The sequence below is a fragment of the Eptesicus fuscus genome, chromosome 17 (genome assembly GCF_027574615.1).
Source record: "Eptesicus fuscus isolate TK198812 chromosome 17, DD_ASM_mEF_20220401, whole genome shotgun sequence".
In the NCBI taxonomy this organism is placed as follows: domain Eukaryota; kingdom Metazoa; phylum Chordata; class Mammalia; order Chiroptera; family Vespertilionidae; genus Eptesicus; species Eptesicus fuscus.
This window is the reverse complement of record NC_072489.1, coordinates 37,286,229-37,307,372: the sequence shown is the minus strand read 5'-3', so window position 1 is coordinate 37,307,372 and position 21,144 is coordinate 37,286,229. Positions and strand designations below refer to the sequence as shown.

At 35.2% G+C, this 21,144-nt stretch overlaps 1 protein-coding gene across 1 annotated transcript in view; it reads right to left on the bottom strand.

Moving 5' to 3' along the window:
- The window catches only part of KIF11 (kinesin family member 11), a 42,665-nt gene that overhangs the window by 8,347 nt on the left and 13,174 nt on the right, over positions 1-21,144 (bottom strand). The window contains exons 9-19 of the mRNA XM_054728874.1: positions 20,800-20,895; positions 17,050-17,138; positions 15,283-15,370; positions 13,843-14,031; positions 13,003-13,210; positions 11,864-12,036; positions 8,461-8,586; positions 7,826-7,984; positions 5,284-5,390; positions 2,366-2,645; positions 122-344 (exon numbers count right to left, since the gene is read on the bottom strand). Coding sequence (XP_054584849.1) covers positions 122-344; positions 2,366-2,645; positions 5,284-5,390; positions 7,826-7,984; positions 8,461-8,586; positions 11,864-12,036; positions 13,003-13,210; positions 13,843-14,031; positions 15,283-15,370; positions 17,050-17,138; positions 20,800-20,895 — 1,738 coding nt within the window. The remainder of the gene's footprint in view (positions 1-121; positions 345-2,365; positions 2,646-5,283; positions 5,391-7,825; positions 7,985-8,460; positions 8,587-11,863; positions 12,037-13,002; positions 13,211-13,842; positions 14,032-15,282; positions 15,371-17,049; positions 17,139-20,799; positions 20,896-21,144) is intronic.

The window sequence follows — 21,144 nt, the reverse complement described above, 5'->3', positions numbered from 1 at the left end:
ACGCAAAACTCTGGGGGGTGAGGGCATGTATGGGTGTGTGTGGGGGGGGGACAATGGTAAGATATGTACACATATAATACCTTAATAAAAAAAACCAAAAAAAATAAAAAAAATAAAGTACCTGTTGGGATATCCAGCTTCAGATCCTGTTGCAGAAAGCAATTGAGCTTAGTCAAACCAATTTTTATGGTTTCATTAAGTTCTAGACTTTGTGCCATTAATTTTTCTTCATCAATATTTATCTGACCAAGAAAACTGTTACGGTGGTTCTCATTAACTTCTTTATGTCCACTTAATTTTTCAGTAATCTCTGAACTTGAAACCTCACAATTTTGGTTTACAACCTGTAAATAATGCAAATGAGCTTTTATTATTAAAATCAAAATTGCCAGTGTTTTATTCAATACATCTTTCCCCCTTACCTTGAAATTTTCTATAAAAAGTTTTAAAAACACATGCAGAAATAGAGAATTAACACCTCTGTATTCACTACTCAGCCGCAACATTTATCAACAAATGGGGTTTTAATCAAACAAAATTGGCCATTTACTCCTTTTCCCCTCAGGATTATTTTTGAAGCAGATCCTGTATCATTTCATCCATTTACTTCAGCATATATCTGTAAAGTGAAGAGCTTTCCAAGGCCATTCTCACATCAAAAAATTTAACACTGATTTCTTTACATCAAATGTCTAATCACTGTTCAGATTCACCAGTTGTCTCAAGTGTTTTTCACAACTTGTTTGTTTGAATCAGAATTTATCATTAGAATTGGTTGATATGTCTTAAGGAGGTCCTATATAATTTACCATCCAAACGTAAATATTTTGCAGAGTGAAAGGGCCATTCTTAATAATTTCCGTAGTACAAAAGATGTATAAAAGAGGACAAACTAGGACTTAAGCCCTCTAGTCTTCATAATCTTTTGATACAGGTTTATCCTTCCTCATACTTTTCTCCTTGTAAAATAACTTGTTGTTGAAGAAACCAGGTCTTTGCTCTATTGAATACCTCAAATTCTGGATTTGGTCAATTGCAGCTCTATGCAATATTTTCATGTTTGGCTGTCCTCTGTATTTTCTTTTTAATTTATTTTATTGATTTTTTACAGAGAGGAAGGGAGGACAGAGAGTTAGAAACATCGATGAGAGAGAAACATCAATCAGCTGCCTCCTGCACACTTCCTACTGGGAATGTGCCTGCAACCAAGGTACATGCCCTTGACCGGAATCGAACCTGGGACCCTTGAGTCTGCAGGCTGACGCTCTATCCACTGAGCCAAACCAGTTAGAGCTGTTCTCTGTATTTTCTACAAACTAGTTAGATCCAAAGGTTTGATCTAAATTAGGTTTAATTTTTGGCAAGAATATTTCATAGGTAGTACTAAAAGCACATAATACCTGGTTGTATTTCTTATGTTATGATTAATCAGTGGGTTTGGGTGTAGTCACCAAAACATTTTTCTTCATCCATTACCCTGCTAAACCAAGACAGAATTCTTTTGAGAGAGAGAGATGGATACTCAATTGTTTCCCTTTATAACCAGTTTTCAGAATAATGCATTGCTTCCCTAGCATGCTCCAAAGAAGACCTATGAATTCATGAGTTTTAATGTATTTGATGTATTTTAATCTATTGTAGCAAACTCTTTTTATGCTCAAATTACACCATCTTTAAATAGAGGAGTTTCATCAGGTAGCTCCTAAGTCTTTTTGACATAACCCCACTAGTCTTTAATAGCTTCCTCATTGTTTGGTATGACAAGATCTCTAGGCTCATCTGATTCATTTCCTGCTTCAAACCTAAAAACAGCTAGTTCTTCATTAGCCCTGGTTCCTTTTAGTGAAAATAACTTATGTAGCTGAAAATACTTAAATTCTTTTACTAATTCCTAAGATTATTAGTGAAATCCTGTTATTGCACAGAATGAAAAACCAAGCCAACAAAGGGCTCATGCAAATGTTAAGTTCAAACAAACCTACAAATCTTGTCCAGTATCCTCTGAGCAACCAGAACAACATCCTAAATACTTTAAGCAGTAACAGATTTTAATGTACTGAAGAAAAAAAATAAAAGGCATATAAAAGTGGAAGGTATTATACATCAAAAGACAGAGTGCCCTTATCTGAAGGAACTAACAAGTCAAAAAACAAGGATACAGATCAGACAAACATTAAATAATTTTGAGATCTAGGAGACCAAAACATGAAACAAGACCATGTATAAGCTATACCAACTATAATATACTTTAAAATGTTGTCATTTATTATATTTTTAAATGACTTTTTTTAAACCAACCCTTAGCCAAGAATATTTAATTTATCACTATTTTCCCCAAAGTAGGTTCCAGTTACAAAGTTATTACCTCCAATAAGTTCTGAATTTCCTCTTCCCTTTTATTTAAGCCAGATAGCCACTGTTCAGAAAAACCAAGTGCGCTTGTGTTCAGAGCCTCACATCTCTGTTCAATGTCTTGAGATGTTATTTCAAGGTTGCTATTGAGTTTATCACAGTGTTTTGCACACTCTTCAACCAATTTTGTACCTTCTTGGTTAAAATGTCTGAGTTCCTGTGAGAAGCCATCAAAATCAGCACAAAACTTTGTACTGTGAGAAGTTGTTTTGCTGATTATATCCTTAGATTTCCTATAGGAAAAGAGACCAACATTGTTAAAATGGAAAACTTAGACTCAAAGGATACACAACTTGCCCAAGATCACACAGCTCACAAATGGCATATTTAAACCCGGCAGTCTGGCTCCAGAGCCCTTGTCCCTACTAGTCTTCCACACGGCGAGAAGGAATGCTTTGGCCAGCGTCTTTTTCACAGCAGACTGACATCACATCTGCCATTAGATGACCTTTGAAAATATCTTTTCTCATAAGGCCTTTCTCAGCTCTCCTCCAGATATGATGCTTTACTTCTACCTCTTAAAGTACTAACTACACAATTATCAAAATGAAATCTGTCCACATGTTTTATTTCTCCTACTGGATTATGTTATTTGAGGGCATCTACAGCCTCTAGTCTAATCCCTAAATGGTGCAGTCATTGTGTTCTTTTACAGTTTTGCCTTGTTTATGACATAAATCATAAAAATTATAAACTTTATAAAATAAAAATTAACTATAAAGCTTTCTAATAATTAAAAGAAATGATAGAAAGGGGGTGCTAATACAAGGTGACAAGAAAAGATTTGATTTGAGGTAGTGGGAACATGGTGCAATATACAGATCTTAGAAAACCACACCTAAAACCTATATGTTCATGTTGACCAATGCCAATTTAATTAATAAATATTAAAAAATAAGGAATAAAAAAATTTAAGCCCATCCAATGTGGCTAAGTGGTTGAGCGTCGACCTATGAACCAGAAGGTCATGGTTCGATTCCCAGTCAGGGCACGTGCCCGAGTTTCTAGCTCAATCCCCAGTGCGGGGTGTGCAAGAGGCAGCTGGTCAATGATTCTCTCTTATCATTGATGTTTCTATCTCTCTCTCCCTCTCCTTTCCTCTCTGAAATCAATGAAAATTATTTTTTTAAGATAAAAAAAAAATATTGGTGTGTGACAAACTATACACATAGCACAAATGTAACCCTGACATAAAACTAACGTCAGTTAAAATATACATTTAAAATTCATGTGGCTTCCTCCTCTCAGTCAGGTTCCCTTTAATAGCCTTCAAAGTCACCGTATAGCACAGGGGTGGGGAACCTTTTTTCTGCCAAGGGCCATTTGGGTATTTATAACATCATTCGCAAGCCATACAAAATTATCGACTTAAAAATTAGCCTGCTATATTTGATCAAACGTTTAATTAACTCACCCCTAATGCCGTGGCAGGGCCGACCAAATGATTTTGAGGGCCTAATATGGCCCTCGGGTTAGATGCTCCCCACCCGTGGCAATAGCACCACAGAATTAAACTGAGGAATGAAAGTTACCGTCTATTACCACTAGATGGTACACCATGTGAGTAAACCAAGTGAGTAAGCATGTGTGTTAAAAACCAAAGTTCAACCACAGATTAAGTGGAAATGACAGAAAAAAAGTGTTTAAGTGGTAAACTTGGAGACTGTCAACACAAATCTATCCCCTCAAGGAATCACAACTTAGTAGGAAGATGAAATTTATTCAGAAGTGACTGCATACTATGACAGTAAATGCCGAAAGCAGGAGGTCTCAAACTTCAGTATACATAAATCTCACCTAGATTCTTGGGCCCTATGCCTGATTAAATCTTTTACATGCACACAATGCCAAAAAGATAGGAAAAATGACTTGCTTAGGCCTTAAAGAAAGTATACCATGGTTCCCTTTCCTTCCTATTTCAATCCTACTCCTAGTATGTCCTTCAAAGCTATGGAATAAGCCAGAAATCCCAAGTCTAGACACTAGGAAAACAAAGTTGGGGAACACTTTCTAGACTCAGATTCAAGAAAGAAGAGTTCAGAATGGAACATGTACCAACAACAGGACTGAAAAACAGATGATAGGAGTTCGGTAATAAGATAGGTGCTAGCCAGAATTCTACAGCAGCTCTGTTCAATAGAAATATAATGTTGAGTCACATATACAATTAAAAAAACTTGTAGAAAGCAACAAATGAAAACAAACAAACAACCTCACAGACACAGACAACAGTATGGTGGTTAACAGAAAGGAGGAGGGGTAGGGAGGGAGAGGTAAAGAGAGTAAAGGGGTCCCCCAACTGAGGGACATAAATATTCTAGTCCTGAAAAAAGGAAGGTCATGAAAGACAAAAACTAAACAACTGCTCCAGATTAAAGGACACTCGAGACATGACAAATGCAATGCATGATCCTGGATTAAGCCCTGGACCAGGAGGAAAATTTTTTCCTTTTCCTATAAAGAACATTAGTGAGACAATTGACAAAATTTGAATTAGGTGTGCATATTAGGTAATAGCAGTTATCAATATTAATTTTCTGATTTAAAATAATTACACTATGGTTATATAAGAGAGGATCCTTATTTTTAGAGAATACACATTGAAGTATTTATTGGAAAGTGAGCAATTACATCTATAATACATTCTCAGCTAGTTCAGAAAAGATATATATATATAGATATATATATATAGATATATACATACTTATATTTTAGAGGGGGGAAATAATGAAAGGAATGAGAATGATAAAGCAAACATAATAAAATGTTAAATGAGAAACTCGGTTGATTGTTTTTGTACTATTTGAAGCTTTTTATTCTGAAAATAATTTCAAGCAGAGAAAAGTTAAATGGATTTTTAAAACAACTTACTGCTCTGTATTTTTTTGGACATTATGAAGTGGTTTCTGGATGTTTTCACACTTTTCCTCCAAAGCACAGAATCTCTCTCCCCAAAGATTGATTAACTGGCAAAGTTCCTGTAAGAAAGGTGTGAGGAGGGGAAAAGATTGAAATTATGACACTTGAACTTTTTTCTACCCTGACATGAAGTATTTTTCCACAGGTGAGATTTATATAAATTCCTTACAAGAGATCTTTACCTCTTTCCCACAGAGGGAAGCAGTGGAGTTTGATATTAAAAAAGGATTTTATAGGGATTAAAAAAAATTAGCAACTATACACCTCTTAACTAACCAAATACATTATGTTTGAGAACCACTTTGACAGATACATACAGTTGCTTCTTAACTGATGACAATACTGGAAGGAAAAAGTAATGCTGATAATCTCATCAGTCAAGCAGTCCAAAATTATTAGATTTTGTTATCAATTACTATAGCTGAAATATTTTACAGATGACATTAATAAAATGTCAATATAGAGTATTACCTTTGCTCATACTTGGCATCTTTCAAGCTCTTATAGGCTTACAATATGCTAATGACTTGTAGTAAAAACCAAGGAAGAGTTGAAAAGGCACCCAGCCTTATTGACTGTTCAGTCCATCTTTGAATAAGACATCAGCTGATAAAACATATCTAACACTTTGATTATAAATAAAGTCTTTCATCCGTGGGGAGGGGTGTGGGATGGGAATGAGGGGATGAGGACAAATATGTGACACCTTAATCAATAAAGAAATTTAAATTAAATAAATAAATAAATAAATAAATAAATAAATAAAGTCTTTCAGTATTTTTACTAGTCTCAAAGTAGAAGGAAATGCAGATATTATCAGATTTACCTATATGTAAATAGGTGTTCAGAGTTTTACATAATTGTTTTGTTAGTGTTCACTTAGTAAACTTGCTTCCTTAAACAGAGAAATCAAACCATCCATGCTAAAATACTTTTCAGATCATAGGTATTTTGTTTGTTTTTAAACATTTGATTACTAATTTTAAACATTTCAAAGCAGCTAATTTATAAAGAGTTGATCTACCTTAGAATATATACCTAAGAAATTCTAAGCAGGTTTAAGATAAATTCCCTATACAGAGGGTATAAGAAATTGCTGCAATTTCAAGTTGCAGGAATATATTCAAGAAATATATGGAAGATGACCTCAAAAATAAATGCCTTTCAGGCAATATAATCACCACCAGCACCACTGTAGGATGATCTAAATACTGCTTCATGCCCTAGCCCAGTGGTCAGCAAACTGCGGCTCTCGAGCCACATGCAACTCTTTGGCCCCTTGAGTGTGGCTCTTCCACAAAATACCATGTGCGGGCGTGCACGTACAGTGCGATTGAAGGAGTACCTTAATTAAGTTAATAACAATGTACCTACCTATACAGTTTGTTTAAAAAATTTGGCTCTCAAAAGAAATTTCAATCGTTGTACTGTTGATATTTGGCTCTGTTGACTAATGAGTTTGCCGACCACTGCCCTAGCCAGTTTGGCTCAGTGGATAGAGCGTTAGCCTGTGAACTGAAAGGTCCCAGGTTCAGTTCCGGTCAAGGGCACATGCCCGGGTTGTTGGCTCGATTCCCAGTGGGGGACTTGCAGGAGGCAGCGGATCCATGATTCTCTCTCATCATGGATGTTTCTCTCTCTTCCTCTCTGAAATCAATAAAAATATATTAAAAAAAAAAATACTGCTTCATGCTTGTAAGGGCTCTTTGTTTCCTCATTAGAAAACTGGGCTAGTAATAAATCCTGTATTTATATTGGTGGGAGAAATTAAACACATAAGTTGCTCAATAAATGTTAACTATGATTTTTACTAATTTCTGATAGTAATCCTTTCTCTGATAAGTTTCATTTTAAAGTTGCTTTATTTCTTACCTAAAAATCTTGGATATGTTATTCTTCTCATTTTTGGTGATATGGATATGAATTCTCTCTCCCTCATTTTCCCCTTTAAAAGGAATCCTTCACTACCCACTACATTATGTCAACAGTTTTACTGACCAAAGATTTCTGCCATGTAGTAATAACATCGCTTAATAAAAGTTTAGACATTCATTACACTGAGGAATAGTTTACATGGAGGAAGATAAAGCATGAATTACATTTATAATCAATTAATAAAAATCAAGAACTGTATTAATTTATTACAATTTAAATGCCTGACATCGAGGGGACAGAAATTGTAAGAGGAAAGAAGGGCATAGTTTATGAAAGTAACTATACATGTTACCACACACACAAAATAATTTATCAAGTTATAATGTAGACATGCAGGCTCACTCAAAATGCTTACATGTAGCAAATCCTCAAATATTAACTGATCAATAAAAGTATTCTCAATTATTTTATATTAATTACCGTTATAAGCAATAGTGGCTTTGGTATTTTCAGGTTTCTAAAATAGTTATAAAGCATTCAGGTTGTGTAACAGGGATTATCAAGTTAAAGATCATAAAATTTTCTTCTTTACACTCCCCACATCACCTAAATAAAATACCTGTGAATGGGTTTTCTTTATTGTCTTTAGTTCTTTCGTTAAATTTTCACATTGCTTCTGTGATTCAGCCAAGGAAGAAATTGCACTTTCTTGTAGTTCATGTAGACTGTCACACAGTGTACTGAGAAAGCCATCCATTTCTTTTTTCTGATCTTCTACCTTTGAAGAAAGATAGTTAATTACTTTCTTAAATAAAAAAAGTTATTTGTTTTTTTAATACATACAAAATAGAAAAGGTAGAAAACAGTAAGCAAAGTCCCTTTTTCTCTCCAGCTTCTAGAACCCCAGTTCCATTCCCGAGATGATTGCTACCATTTTTAAATACTTCCAGACATTTTATGTATAACTAGGCATATATGCATACATGTATACATGCATTATCTTTCTCACCCACCATATGACAGCATACTATATGTTACTTTGCGAACTTAAACATTTATCTTTATCATTCCCTCTAATTTTTCTTAGCCATCATTCTGCTGACTACATCAATGGCAGAGAGTATCTTAACTCCTCCCTCCTCTAGATTCCTTCTCAGAACCCATGGATTTTGCATGTAAATCTCCAGGTGTGGTTTCAGATAGTTTTTTTTCTTTTAAACATCAATTTGATTTGGAGATAACAACATTTATTACCTTATTAGCCACTGTCAGTGAAGTTTTGAAAATATGCTTTAGTTGACTATTGATTTTCAGTACAGCCAACACAGTGGGGGATAAAATTGTTTCCAGTGAACTTAGAAGGTCAGTCTTAAGTACATTCTGGTTTTTAAAATAAAAACAAACAAGTCTTAAAAAGAAAAATAATATTTTCACTTCCATAAATCTGGTTAAATGTCTTAAATACTTTGTTAACTAAACACACATATATTAAAATCATACGTGTCCATTTTCTATTCTTTAGAGCCTATTTGTTCCCAGAGCTTATATTCTGCATAAATCACTTAATCCTGCCTATAGTAATTAAGAAAATGACAACTTATACAACAGATTCCTAACAATCTAATGCAACAAAACTCAGAAGAGGGGGAAATGATAGTCATTTGATAAAATTTCAGTATTACAAGTACAGTTTAACAAAATAAATTTCAAGTAATTTAGGTTCTTAGTCATGAAGGCGGAAATCAAATAGCTTTCAAATCAATAAAGAAAAAAATTAAGAACTAAAAGGGCAAAAAAAAAAAGTAGGCTTTGGGCTGGAGGTATTTAACTTTGAAGACCTCGTGATTTATATCCTACTATCAGAAGAACTTGTCAGATTCTTGTTCTTGTCAAGGCATTTGGGAAGTTGAAAATGTAGTGTACATTCAGAATTTTATAAAAAGGAAAAAAATATTCTGACCTAAGCTCCTTTGGTCTAGGACCAAAGCTTCTTGCACTAGAACATGGGTGAGAAACTGTAACAGAAATTATTAGGCCCAGCCAGCATGGCTCAGTGATTGAGCATCAACCTATGAACCAGGAGATCATGGTTCGATTCCATCAGAGCATATGCCCAGGTTATGGGCTCAGTCCCCAGTGGGGAGCAAGTAGGAGGCAATTGATCAATGATTCTCTCTCATTGATGTTTCTATCTCTCTTTCACTCTTCCTTCCTCTTTGAAATCAATAAAATAAAAATAAAAATAAATTATTAGTGAACTAGAGGCCCGGTGCACGAAATTCATGCCCTGGGGAGGGGGCGTTCCCTCAGCACGGCCTGCGCCCTCTCACAGTCCAGGACCCCTTGGGGGGTGTCCACCTATGGGTTGGACATCCCTCTCACAGTCTGGGACCCCTCGCTTCTTACCACCAGCCTGCTTGCTGCTACTTAGCACTGCCATGGAGGCAGGAGCGACTCCCACCACCACCGCTGCGCTCGCCAGCCATGGGCCTGGTTTCTGGCTGAGCGGCGCTCCCCCTGTGGGAGTGTACTGACTACCAGAGGGCAGTTCCTGTGTTCAGCGTCTGCCCCCTGGTGGTCAGTGTGCATCATAGCGATGGGTCGTTCTGGTCATTCCACCATAACGGTCACTTAGGCCTTCATTATATAGATACTTAAAAAGCTACTAGTATTCCTCGGAAAAAACTACCATTCTAATTTCAACTTATTCTGTGCGAGCAGCAGTCATCTCTGACTCAAGCAATGCTTATGACTTGGTTTATAACATGGTAGAAGAATTATAAATACAGATGATCACTTAGTAAATGGATCAATTTCTAAAAATTAAATATTGCCCAGCCAGTGTGGCTCGGTGGTTGAGCTTTGACCTATGAACCAGGAGGTCACAGATTAATTCCTAGTCAGGGCACATGCCTGGGTTACAGGATCAATCCGGTAGGGGGCATGCAGGAGGCAGCTGATCAATGATTCTCTCTCATCATTGATGTTTATATCTCCCTCTCCCTTCCTCTCTGAAATCAATAAAAGAATATATACACTGAGTGGCCAGATTATTATGATTTCTGAACACATAATAATCTGGCCACTCAGTGTATATCCTATATAATAAAAGGCTAATATGCAAATTGTCCCCTTGACCAGGAGTTCGACCAGCAGGCAGGCTGGCCAACGCCCATGTCCCCTCCCCTTGGCCAGGATGGCCGGACCCCCACCCATGCACAAATTCATGCACCGGGCCATGTATATATACACACACACACACACACACACACACACACACACACACACACACACACTGAGTGGTCAGATTATTATGCATTCAGAGATAATAATAATCCGGCCACTCAGTATATATATATATCGTATTTTCCGGCGTATAAGATGACCGGGCGTATAAGATTTTCCTGGGTTAAAAAGTCATCTTATACGCCGGAAATTACGGTATGTATGTATGTATGTGTGTGTGTATATATATATATATATAACTAAGTATTAACAGCATCTTTTAACTTTGTCAAGCTTGGGTGATTAAAGAAATCTATAAAAAATGTCATATAAGAAATGAATCTAGGTAGAGTGTCAGCTAACATTTGTAGCATCTACTTGGATCATGTTCAGTAAATATTATTTAACTCAAAAAGAGACGCAGAAAGCCTACACAAAGAAGAAAACTAAGTAAGTGATATGGCCAAGAACTTCCTAGATAAATCATACAACTACAAAATAAAAGAGTATAATACAAATCAGGTATGGAGGAGGCATCTACACTAATAAAAGAGAAAAATGCAAATTGACCATGCCTTCATGACGCCCACCAGCCAATCGGGAGTGAGTATGCAAATTAAACCAACAAAGATGGCAGGTTAATTTGCATACACAGACACTGAGTGGCCAGGGGACAACGCAGGCATTCTGCACCGCCCCAGCTGCTCTGGGCCTCTGGGCAGGGTGGGAAGGCAGAAAGGCGGCTCTGGGCCAGAGCAAAGGCAGAAAGGCGGCTCCAGCCAGAGTGACAGTGGTACCAGAAGTCAGGGGGAAGGGAGGCCCATTCTTGCATGAATCTTCGTGCATCAGGACTCTAGTTAAGTATAATTAGTTGAGTGACTGCTATAGAACTATGAAAAACAACCTTACAATTATAACCTAGGAGGGCTTGATCATATCAATCTGACCTCACAAATTATTTTATGTGTTTCTAGAATTCTATCTTCTAAGTTATTTTTCTTGTACATATTTCTGTATTAATGTAGTTTTAAAATTAACCACATAATGTCTCCTTCTGATTGAGTCCATGTAACATCAGCAGGATGATTCCAGGACCCAGCGGAAAAATAATTTACTATTTCTGAGCCAGGTGGCAGGTTATGGGTCCCTTGAATTCATCTATAGCTAAACCTACCCTTTTGAGTTATTAGAAGGTGTAATGTTGCAAGATCTAAGTGAAAAAAGTCTCAAAGGTAATTATATGCATTTGGAAAGTATTCTTTCTGAGAAAGAAAAACAGTAGAGAGATTTGTCTTTAAAATATAAACCTACTCTCTTAAAGTAATATGTTTATCACTGCGTCAAGTAAAGCTAAGATGAAAGAATACTTAACATAGTTTTTGAGGACTTAGCAAACATAACCCTTCAAAAATACTTTAAAATATTTACTAACAAGCGATGTCTGAAGTACAGTTTTACTTTCTTCTGCTAATGACTGTTCTTCTAATATCATATTAGAAATCTGAGAAACATGTTTAGACACATTTTCTGGAACAGATGAGAGAGATCCAAGTGCTGTTGTAGTAATGGTGTCTAATGCAAAAACACTGGAAGACAGCAGGTTACCTGTAACCAAAAAAAAAAAAAAGAAAAGAAAAAAAAGATGCGGACTTTAGCATTAACATATTTAAATACAGTTTGAACTACCCTGAAGTGATTGGCAAAATTATATCTCTGTTGTGGAAATTCGTCATAACAAATAAGCTTAACGTAATTGTCTCACTACATAATCAAGGAAACATTTTAAATATAAATTATATTTGTTCTACAGTATTCTGTAAAGTTTCTGTAGTGTATCAGACCCATAACTATAACTCACAGTAAACAAAGAACTAGAACACTCTAAAATTAATCTCTAACTAAAAGTAATATACAGTATTGCAGTAGGTAAAAGAGGTTATAGAAGAAAAGAGAAACTAGAAATCAATAAACAAATTTTATAGCACTTGGCTTAAAATGATAAGACTCTAGGTGATTTAAACAATTTTTACATTTCTGCATCTCCCAAATTTTCTATAATGAGGATAATACTTCCATAATAAATAAACTAATACTTAGGAAGTTTGTGCCCCCCCCTTCTCACCCCCATGAAGATAACAACAATGGTTTGGTTTAAAATGATACATATACATATTCTGACAATACAGCAAACATTCAAGATGTATATTCTCAAAAGAAAAAAGATGCAAAATGTTTATGTACAGAAAATTTCGAGAAACTCAAGAAATTTAACAGCAGTGTCTATAGAGAATGAGACAGGGTCAAGGTTAAAAGGACTTTTCTAAAAGTTTATACACTTAGTTATTATTTAATAAACATGTTATTTTATAGAAAACAGGAAAAAACAACCCAAGTAAGATTTGTTTTCATTTGAAGGCAGTGAAAAGTATTAATTTCTAGTCTGAACATAGTGTGTGCACTGGAAGAACTAGTGACACTATCACCTGAATTTTTTTATTTTAAACTATGCTTTTAAATTAGTCTCCCATTAAACACACAACAATTACAATCATTAAAAATGCTTGAACTTACCAAACAAGGTCTTGTGAACTTCCAGCATGGTCTTTTGTTTTGAGCTGCCATCCCTTATTAATTCTTTCATATTATTAAACAGGCTATTCAGATTTTTGCCAAAAATATCCTGAGCTTCTGCATTGTGCTCATCAACTGCCTTCTTCCGATCCAGTTTGGAATGGAGACCGGATACATCTTTTGTAGTTTCTTCAACTGTGTCAAGCAACTATATATTATTTTTAAAAAATAAATGTTGATAAGATGGATATGACAAAAGCTGTCTACGAAAGTATCTGTGCTACATAAGGATTGCTCGCATTGAGAACTTGAAAGTTTTATATATTGCATCAGAAGAAATTTTAAAACTCATGCTAATTTACCTAAGAATGTTTATTTCCCCTTCCTAGCCATCTAGACAAGGAAAACTGAGTTTGCCAATTATAGTAATTATACTGCCCTACAAGTTTTTTGCATATTATGTGTTCTTATTTCCTCAAAAATATACCTAATAAAAAATTAAAAACTTTCAACAACTTCCATCATTACAAGGTCCTAAAATCTTGATTACTGATTAACTCCAATCATGACCATAGGAAAAAGTATTACATCATTATTTTAAATGTCCATAAGGAATATTAAAATCATGTTCTATTTTCAAAACTTCTGGAAGCTCTTTCCTTAATCTAGCATCTCCAACGAGGAAAATTTAGATGAAATAACATTTTTTAAAATTGACAGAAATGTGAATTTGGGGTGAATAATAGAATTTCACAATTAATGCTACAGACAGCGAAGTAATTTACTTCTACCCATTCGCTAATTCCTTCAATGCAAATACAACCAAAACAAAGGACAAACCTTGCTGGCAGTATCATGAAGTTTCCTCTCAGTGCTTTCCAAAACTGACGACACATACTCTTCTTTAACAAGCTGTAATTTAGTTTCTTGTAAATGTTTTTGAGTGGTTTTAAGTTCCTGTGTCTTGTTTTGCAGGTCAGATTTACACTGATCAAGTTCATTTTTATTATCCACGAATAATTCTGTAACCTAAATATAATACATTAAACATTTTTTAAAGAATTAAAGTGCTGAACTGATTGGTGAGACACCTAGCTGGTTCATAATATAATATTAGAAGAACCAAATTATTTCCATGCAAAATTGTAACAAGTTGTAAGTTACCAGGTAGGTTAGTACATTTTATATGGCATCTGGTTTCTTCCTGTAAGTTAATTAAAAACAAATAAAACAGGTCTAGTGTGGTGGTAATAATTCTTCGGGATTTATCCAACACTGACAATGTGAGGCTGGCACAAAAGGATCAGGTCTTTACATCTAAGTTATTTAACATCTGTTTTCTCCCAACATCCCATTCCCTCATCTGATAAACATATTAATGAAAAAGTCTCAGCATTCACTATTTTTTTAATATATATTTTTATTGATTTCAGAGAAGGAGAGGAAGAGAGAAACATAAATGATGAGAGAATCATTGATCGGCTGCCCCCTACTGGGGATCGAGCCCGCAACCCAGGCATGTGCCCTTGACTGGAATCAAACCTGGGACCCTTCAGTCCACAGGCCGACGCTCTATCCACTGAGCCAAACCAGCTGGGGCTCAGCATTCACTATTTAGCTTGACCAATAAAATCACACATTTCAATTAATTTCTTGTAATGTTGCATTGATGTGTCAAAACAGTTTCTGCTCTGACCAGTAGCTCAGTTGGTTAGAATGTCATCCTGATATGCCAAGGTTGAAGGTTCTATCCCGGGTCAGGGAACATACAAGAATCAACCAATGCCTGGTTGGTGTGGTTCAGTGGTTGAGCACTGACTCATGCACTAAGAAGCCATCAGTTCGATCCCATTCAGGGCACATGCCTGGGTTGTGGGCTTATTCCCCAGTGAAGGGCATTAAAGAGACAGCCAAGCGATGTTTCTCTCTCATCTATATTTTTATCTCTCTCTCCCTCTCCCGTTCTCTCTCTAAAATCAATAAAAACATAGTTTAAAAAAAGATTCAATCAATGAACGCATAAGTAAGTGGAACAACAAATCGATCTCTCTCTGTCTCTCTCCCCAAGTTCCTCTCTCTAAAATCAATCAATAGTTTAAAATTTTTTTAAATAGTTTCTTCATTACAATTGTGGCAAAATTATGATACAACTTATTTTCAGTATATGGGTCAGTCCCATATACTGAAAAAAAATCTTAAAAATATAGATCCCTCACATTCTGAAATTTTCTTTAAATATTTGCTTTTTACATAATATTCAATATTGTTTGGAATGCTTACCCTACTTAGCTCCTCCTCAAGGGCACCAATTTTTTCAATCAATTCTACAATCTGCTCTTCTTGAACAGTTAGTTTTCCATTCATGGCTCTGAAATAAAGTGTACTATGAATTTAACAATTAGCATTTTTTTCCTAATTCCTAAACAATTTATTGTAACACAATTGTGGCAGTTACACATCAGCTTTGCCATTTGTCACTATCATGAAAATGATGCCTAGGTGTGTCAATAAGCAATACACACAAATTGCAAAAAATGAATGTATTTTTTGTCCTTGTTTAATAATTGTTTTCCCGTTATCTCCATTTTGAAACCGAGAATCCCTACCCATAGGGGAAGAAATGTGTGTATATAAAATTTGAGAATCAATGAAGCTAACAGAAGAATACAACTCACATAAAAAAAGAGATAGGGGGGAATACAACCTAAGTGTCTGTAATCAGGAATATGGAGCATAAACAGGACACAAAACTGGAGAACAGAATTAAAGTATGACAGAGCAATTACACCTCTCACTGCCTACTATACCAAATATACCACAACACACATGTCACTATCAAACCACCACAGAAATCCTCAGGAGAGCAAAGGATTATTCTCTAGAGCAGATCCTCAGCCTCAGCAGTACTGACATCATTTTGGACCAGATAATTCTGGTCCACTTTAATGGGTCTCTGATTTCTTGAGCATTAGCAAGTTTCAGAAATGAATGCTGTCTTTTGTATTCTTTATCTTCCAGTTCCTTCATAACTACCAACAATTTTCTATTCCACATTGTGCTAAATGGCACAGATTCTTTTGTGAGTACAAATTTCCTCAAATTATTAGCTGGAGATATTGTTCATTAAAGGAAAAGTTAGAACTGAGGTACAAAAGGAGAATTAGTTCTAACAATCTTTTTATTGTTGTTCATCCTCACCCAAGGATATTTTTTCATTGATTTTTTTTATTTTTTAAGAGAGAGTCGGGGAGGTGGAAGAGAGAAAGAGAAAGAGAGAGATTGGTTGCCTCCCACATGTGCCCCAACCACCAAGATTGAACCTACCTTGGGTGTAGGATCAAACCTACAACCAAGGTATGTGCTAACAGTCTTTTGATTAACTTTACTTTGAACAAACTACTCCAGGGCTTTAAAAAAGTGAACAGATTAGTGGTTGCTGGAGGTTACGGATCACTGGAGAAGAACGTGGATATGAATATAAAGGGTCAGCAAAGGGAGATTTTTGAGATGACAGTTCTGAACTACACAAATACACAAACTTGAAAAAATGATACATTTATACACATACACTGTACCAATATCAACTTCCTAGTTTTGATAATGTAGTCAAGTTACTTAAGAGGTAATCAATTGGGGAAACTGGATGGAAAATACATGGGACCTCTTTGTACTCTTCTTGTAATTTCATGTGAATCTGTAATTATTTAAAAAATAAAAATAGCCCTGGCCGGTGTGGCTCAGTGGTGGAGCGCAGGCCCTCACACAGGTTGGATTCCCAGTGCCTGGGTTTCAGGTTCGTGCCCTACCCCAGGTGTCTCTCTCTCCTCCCTTCTACTCTCTCTAAATAAATGAGAAAAAAAAAGTTAATATAAAATATTTTTAAACTGTTTGATAAGTACTTGTTAATATCAAAAGAAAAACAAGCATTGTAAAAAGAACAACAAATAAAGATTTTATTTACTGTCAAATAAGTAAATTTTACTTCCAACAGCCTGTTATCAGAAAATACTTATTCTTGGAAATTAATTTCCATAGCTAATGGCTTACCTAAAATTCTCTTCAGAAATGTACACCCCATTTTTTTCACGGGCTGCAGTAAGATCTCGTTTCAGACGCTCTATCTCTTCTGTATATTCCTACACAAGAAGAATATTGAAGGTGTCAATATAGAACAATCTTTTTTAAAATTTGATTTGGGGAGGATATAAAAAATATAAAAAGTTAGCCGTTTTATCTTTTTTAAATCATAAAAATGTATGATAAAAAATAATAGCCATACTTTTCATTCAATATTAACCTGTACAGAATAGTCTTTCAACAGCTTTCAAAGAGCCTTTAAATTTACTTATTATAACAATATGGGCTTCTGAAAAAAACACCACACAACCTTCAGTACCCAGGTTGGTCTTCAAGTGGCATTTCACACTAAAAAACACATCAGGATTTTTTAGAGAACTATCTGACTCTAGAGTTGGGGCAAGAAACATTCAAGATGATCCTAGAACATTTTGTCAAACAAAATAAAAACGAAGCTAAAAAATCTTAAGATAATGAAAAGGGCTCAAGAAATCACTTGGAGCCCTAACCGGTTTGGCTCAGTGGATAGAGCATTGGCCTGCGGTCTGAAAGATCAAGGGCATGAACCTTGGTTGCAGGCACATCCCCAGTAGGGGGTATGCAGGAGGCAGCTGATCAATGTTTCTCTCTCATTGATGTTTCTAACTCTCTAACCCTCTCCCTTCCTCTCTGTAAAAAATCAATAAAATATTTAAAAAAAAAAAAAAAGAAATCACTTGGAGAAGTTACCATAGGTCAAAGGAGAAACAATTTGATCATCACTGAGGATAATAGCTACAATGAGTTAACACAAAAATTTTTAAGTCCGTGAGTTTATAATGACATTAAGAAAGCTAGAAAAACACCCTGGCCAGGTGGCTCAGTTGGTTGGAGCATTGTCCCATACACCAAAAGGTTTTAGGTTCAATTCCCTGTCCAAGAGGCAACTAATCTCTCTTTCTCTCTCGCTTCCCTCCTCCCTCCCTCCCTCTCCAGGCTCCCTCCCTCTCTCTCTTAAAAAAAATTTTTTTTTTCAATTAAAAATCATATCCTCAGATGAAAAGAAAAAAAGCAAACTAGAAAAATCAATGCATTATTCTCAAAACTGTCAAATAAAGGGAAAAAATCAAGCATTTTTCCTGCCTTTCTATAAGAAGTAGTATCCCTAGGGCAGTAGTCGGCAAACTGCAGCTCGCGAGCCACATGCGGTTCTTTGGCCCCTTGAGTGGGGCTCTTCCACAAAATACCACGGCCTGGGCGAGTCTATTTTGAAGAAGTGGCGTTAGAAGAAGTTTAAGTTTAAAAATTTGGCTCTCAAAAGAAATTTCAATTGTTGTACTGTTGATATTTGGCTCTGTTGACTAATGAGTTTGCCAACCACTGCCCTAGGGTAGCTGAGGGCAAGTTCCTCATTATAGAGGTAGTCCAGCAATTAGTTAAGAAAAATGAATTAGAAAATTACCATTTTACAACCCTTAAAGAACTAATGGATCAACTCATTGAATATCATCAATTCCTAAAAAAAGATAAAAAAGCAGACTATGTGCTTCCTGGTGAGAGAACATACCACCACCTAAGGAACAGTTTTGCCAAAAATACAAAATAAGATTAAACTGGAATCTATGAAACCTCACGATCCAGATATGCAGAAAAATACAAAGAACAGAACATGTCAAAAGATATTACAAGGACAAAAAATACAGGTACTTCTACAAATAAATTATAGGGGCAGTAAAAGGTGAAAGGAGAATCAATGTATTGAAACCAAAGATAAATCCAAAAATTACAAAGGGTAAGCCTTACTTGAACCTTAAAACAAACTATTTTAAAAGTATATACACTGAAACAGTTGACATTTTAAACAATGGCTGAATATTTTATCATATTAAAGAAATGCTATTAAATAGTTTTAGATTTAATATAACTAGGGTTCAAAAATTCAAGTGTCTAAATAAAAGAAATACTTGTAAAAGAGCCTAATATTTTAAAAATAATAAATGTAGTCAATGTAGTTTTTCTCAGAGCCTGCTAATTTTGAGATACTTTACAAAGAAAAAGGTTTTCTTTTATAAACTTACTTTTAAACTGTTTACATGATTCCAAGAGTTATTACACAGCTACAATGTGTAATATTGGTGGGGGGACGTATAAAACAATGGAATAGAATACAGCCCAGAGGTGTATTCACAGAAATATACCCAACTGATTTTTTCACAAAGGTACAAAATCAATTCAACTGAGAAAATACAGCCTTTTCAACAAAGGATGCTAAAGCAATCCAAAAGGTCCCCTACCCAATAGACAAAAAATATGCAGCTTGACCCAAATTTTACACCTTAATCAAAAGACAATTCAAAGTGAATTATGGACTTAAATGTGAAATGTAGATACAAAAATTTCAAAAGAAAAAAACTTCAGGATCTAGAGCTAGGCATAGAGTTCTTACAACTGACACCAAAAGCACAATCCATAAAAGGGAAAAATTAATCACACTGAATTCAAAAACATTTGCTCTACAAAAGTCCTTATGAAGATGAGAAGACAACTACAAACTAGAAAATAATTACAAACCATGTTTGTGATATGGACTAATATCTAGAATATATGAAGAACTTTCAAACCACAACCATAAAAAACTCAAATAATCCAATTAGAAAATGGGCCTAGTCCAGCTGGCATGGCTCAGTGGGTTAGATTCCTGGTCAGGGCACCTGCCCAGGTGTGGGCTCGATCCCCACAGCAGGGAGTGTACAGGAGGCAGCAGATCAATGATTCTCTCTCATCATTGATATTTCTCTCTCCTTTCCTCTCTGAAATAAAAAAATGTTAAGGTAAAAAATAAATAAATAAAAATGGACAAGGACCCAAATACACACTTCTCCAAAGAGGATATACAGATGGTCAATATGAGATACCACCTCACATGTGTCAGAATGGCTGTCATCAATATCAATAAACAAATAATGGTGAGGATGTGGGGAAAAGAGAGCCCTTCATGCACTGTTGGTGGGAATGCAGATTGGTGCAGCCACTGTGGAAAGCCATATGGGGTTCCCTCAAAAAAATTAAAAAATGGACCTGCCTTTGACCCAGTGATTCCATGTCTGAAAATTTATCTGAAGAAACCCAAAACACTAAATTGAAAGAATATTTGCAACCTTATGTTCTTTGCAGTGTTACTTACAATAGTCAAGATTTGGAAGCAGCCCAAGTGCCCATCAGTAGATGAGTGGATAAAGAAAAGCTGTGGTACATTATCACAACAAAATACTACTCTCGGTCATAAAAAGGAAGAAAATCTTACCCTTTTTGACAGCATAGATGGACCTGGAGAGCATTATGCTAAGTGAAATAAATCAGTTAGAGAAAGACAAGTAACATTATGATTTCACTAATATATGGAATCTTAATGAACAAAAATCATTAAGTTGTAACCTTAAAATGGGTGAATGTTACAGTAATTAAACCCTAATGTAGAGTAACTATACATGCTACCCTTAAATTGTAAATAAATAAACTTTTTAAATGTAAATATTTTCAATTTTTGCTGTTTTAATAGAGCTAGAAAAGTCAAATGTTAGCATTAGAAAAAATATTTTGACATACAAGGTATTCAGTTTATATTATTAAATGAAAAGCCCTACCACAGGCAATTTAACAAATCTTTTAATAATTATTGCAATTTCTTATTTTCACATTTGACAAACAAGATTACATTACTCCACAAAAATGCATAATTACCTTAATAAGGGCTTTTTTGGTTAGTTTCTGGTTAACTTCAGGCTTATTCAGTATGTTCTTTGCTCTATGAGCATATTCCAATGTACTCAGAGTTTCCTGTGATGAAAAGGCCAATTACTAAAGATACTATGAGAATGTAGTTCTGTTTCCTAACATGTACTATAAAATAATTTATGGTTATAGCTAATCTGAAAATCTACCACTAAGACTATTATACCCAACCTTTAAAAAAGAGATTTTTCAAAACATCCCTATCTTTTTTCTTTCTCCTCAGTGTTTAGGGTCTTTAACTTTATAATAATTTGATCTAGTAATTTTTTTAATCCAATCAACTGATGAATAAAC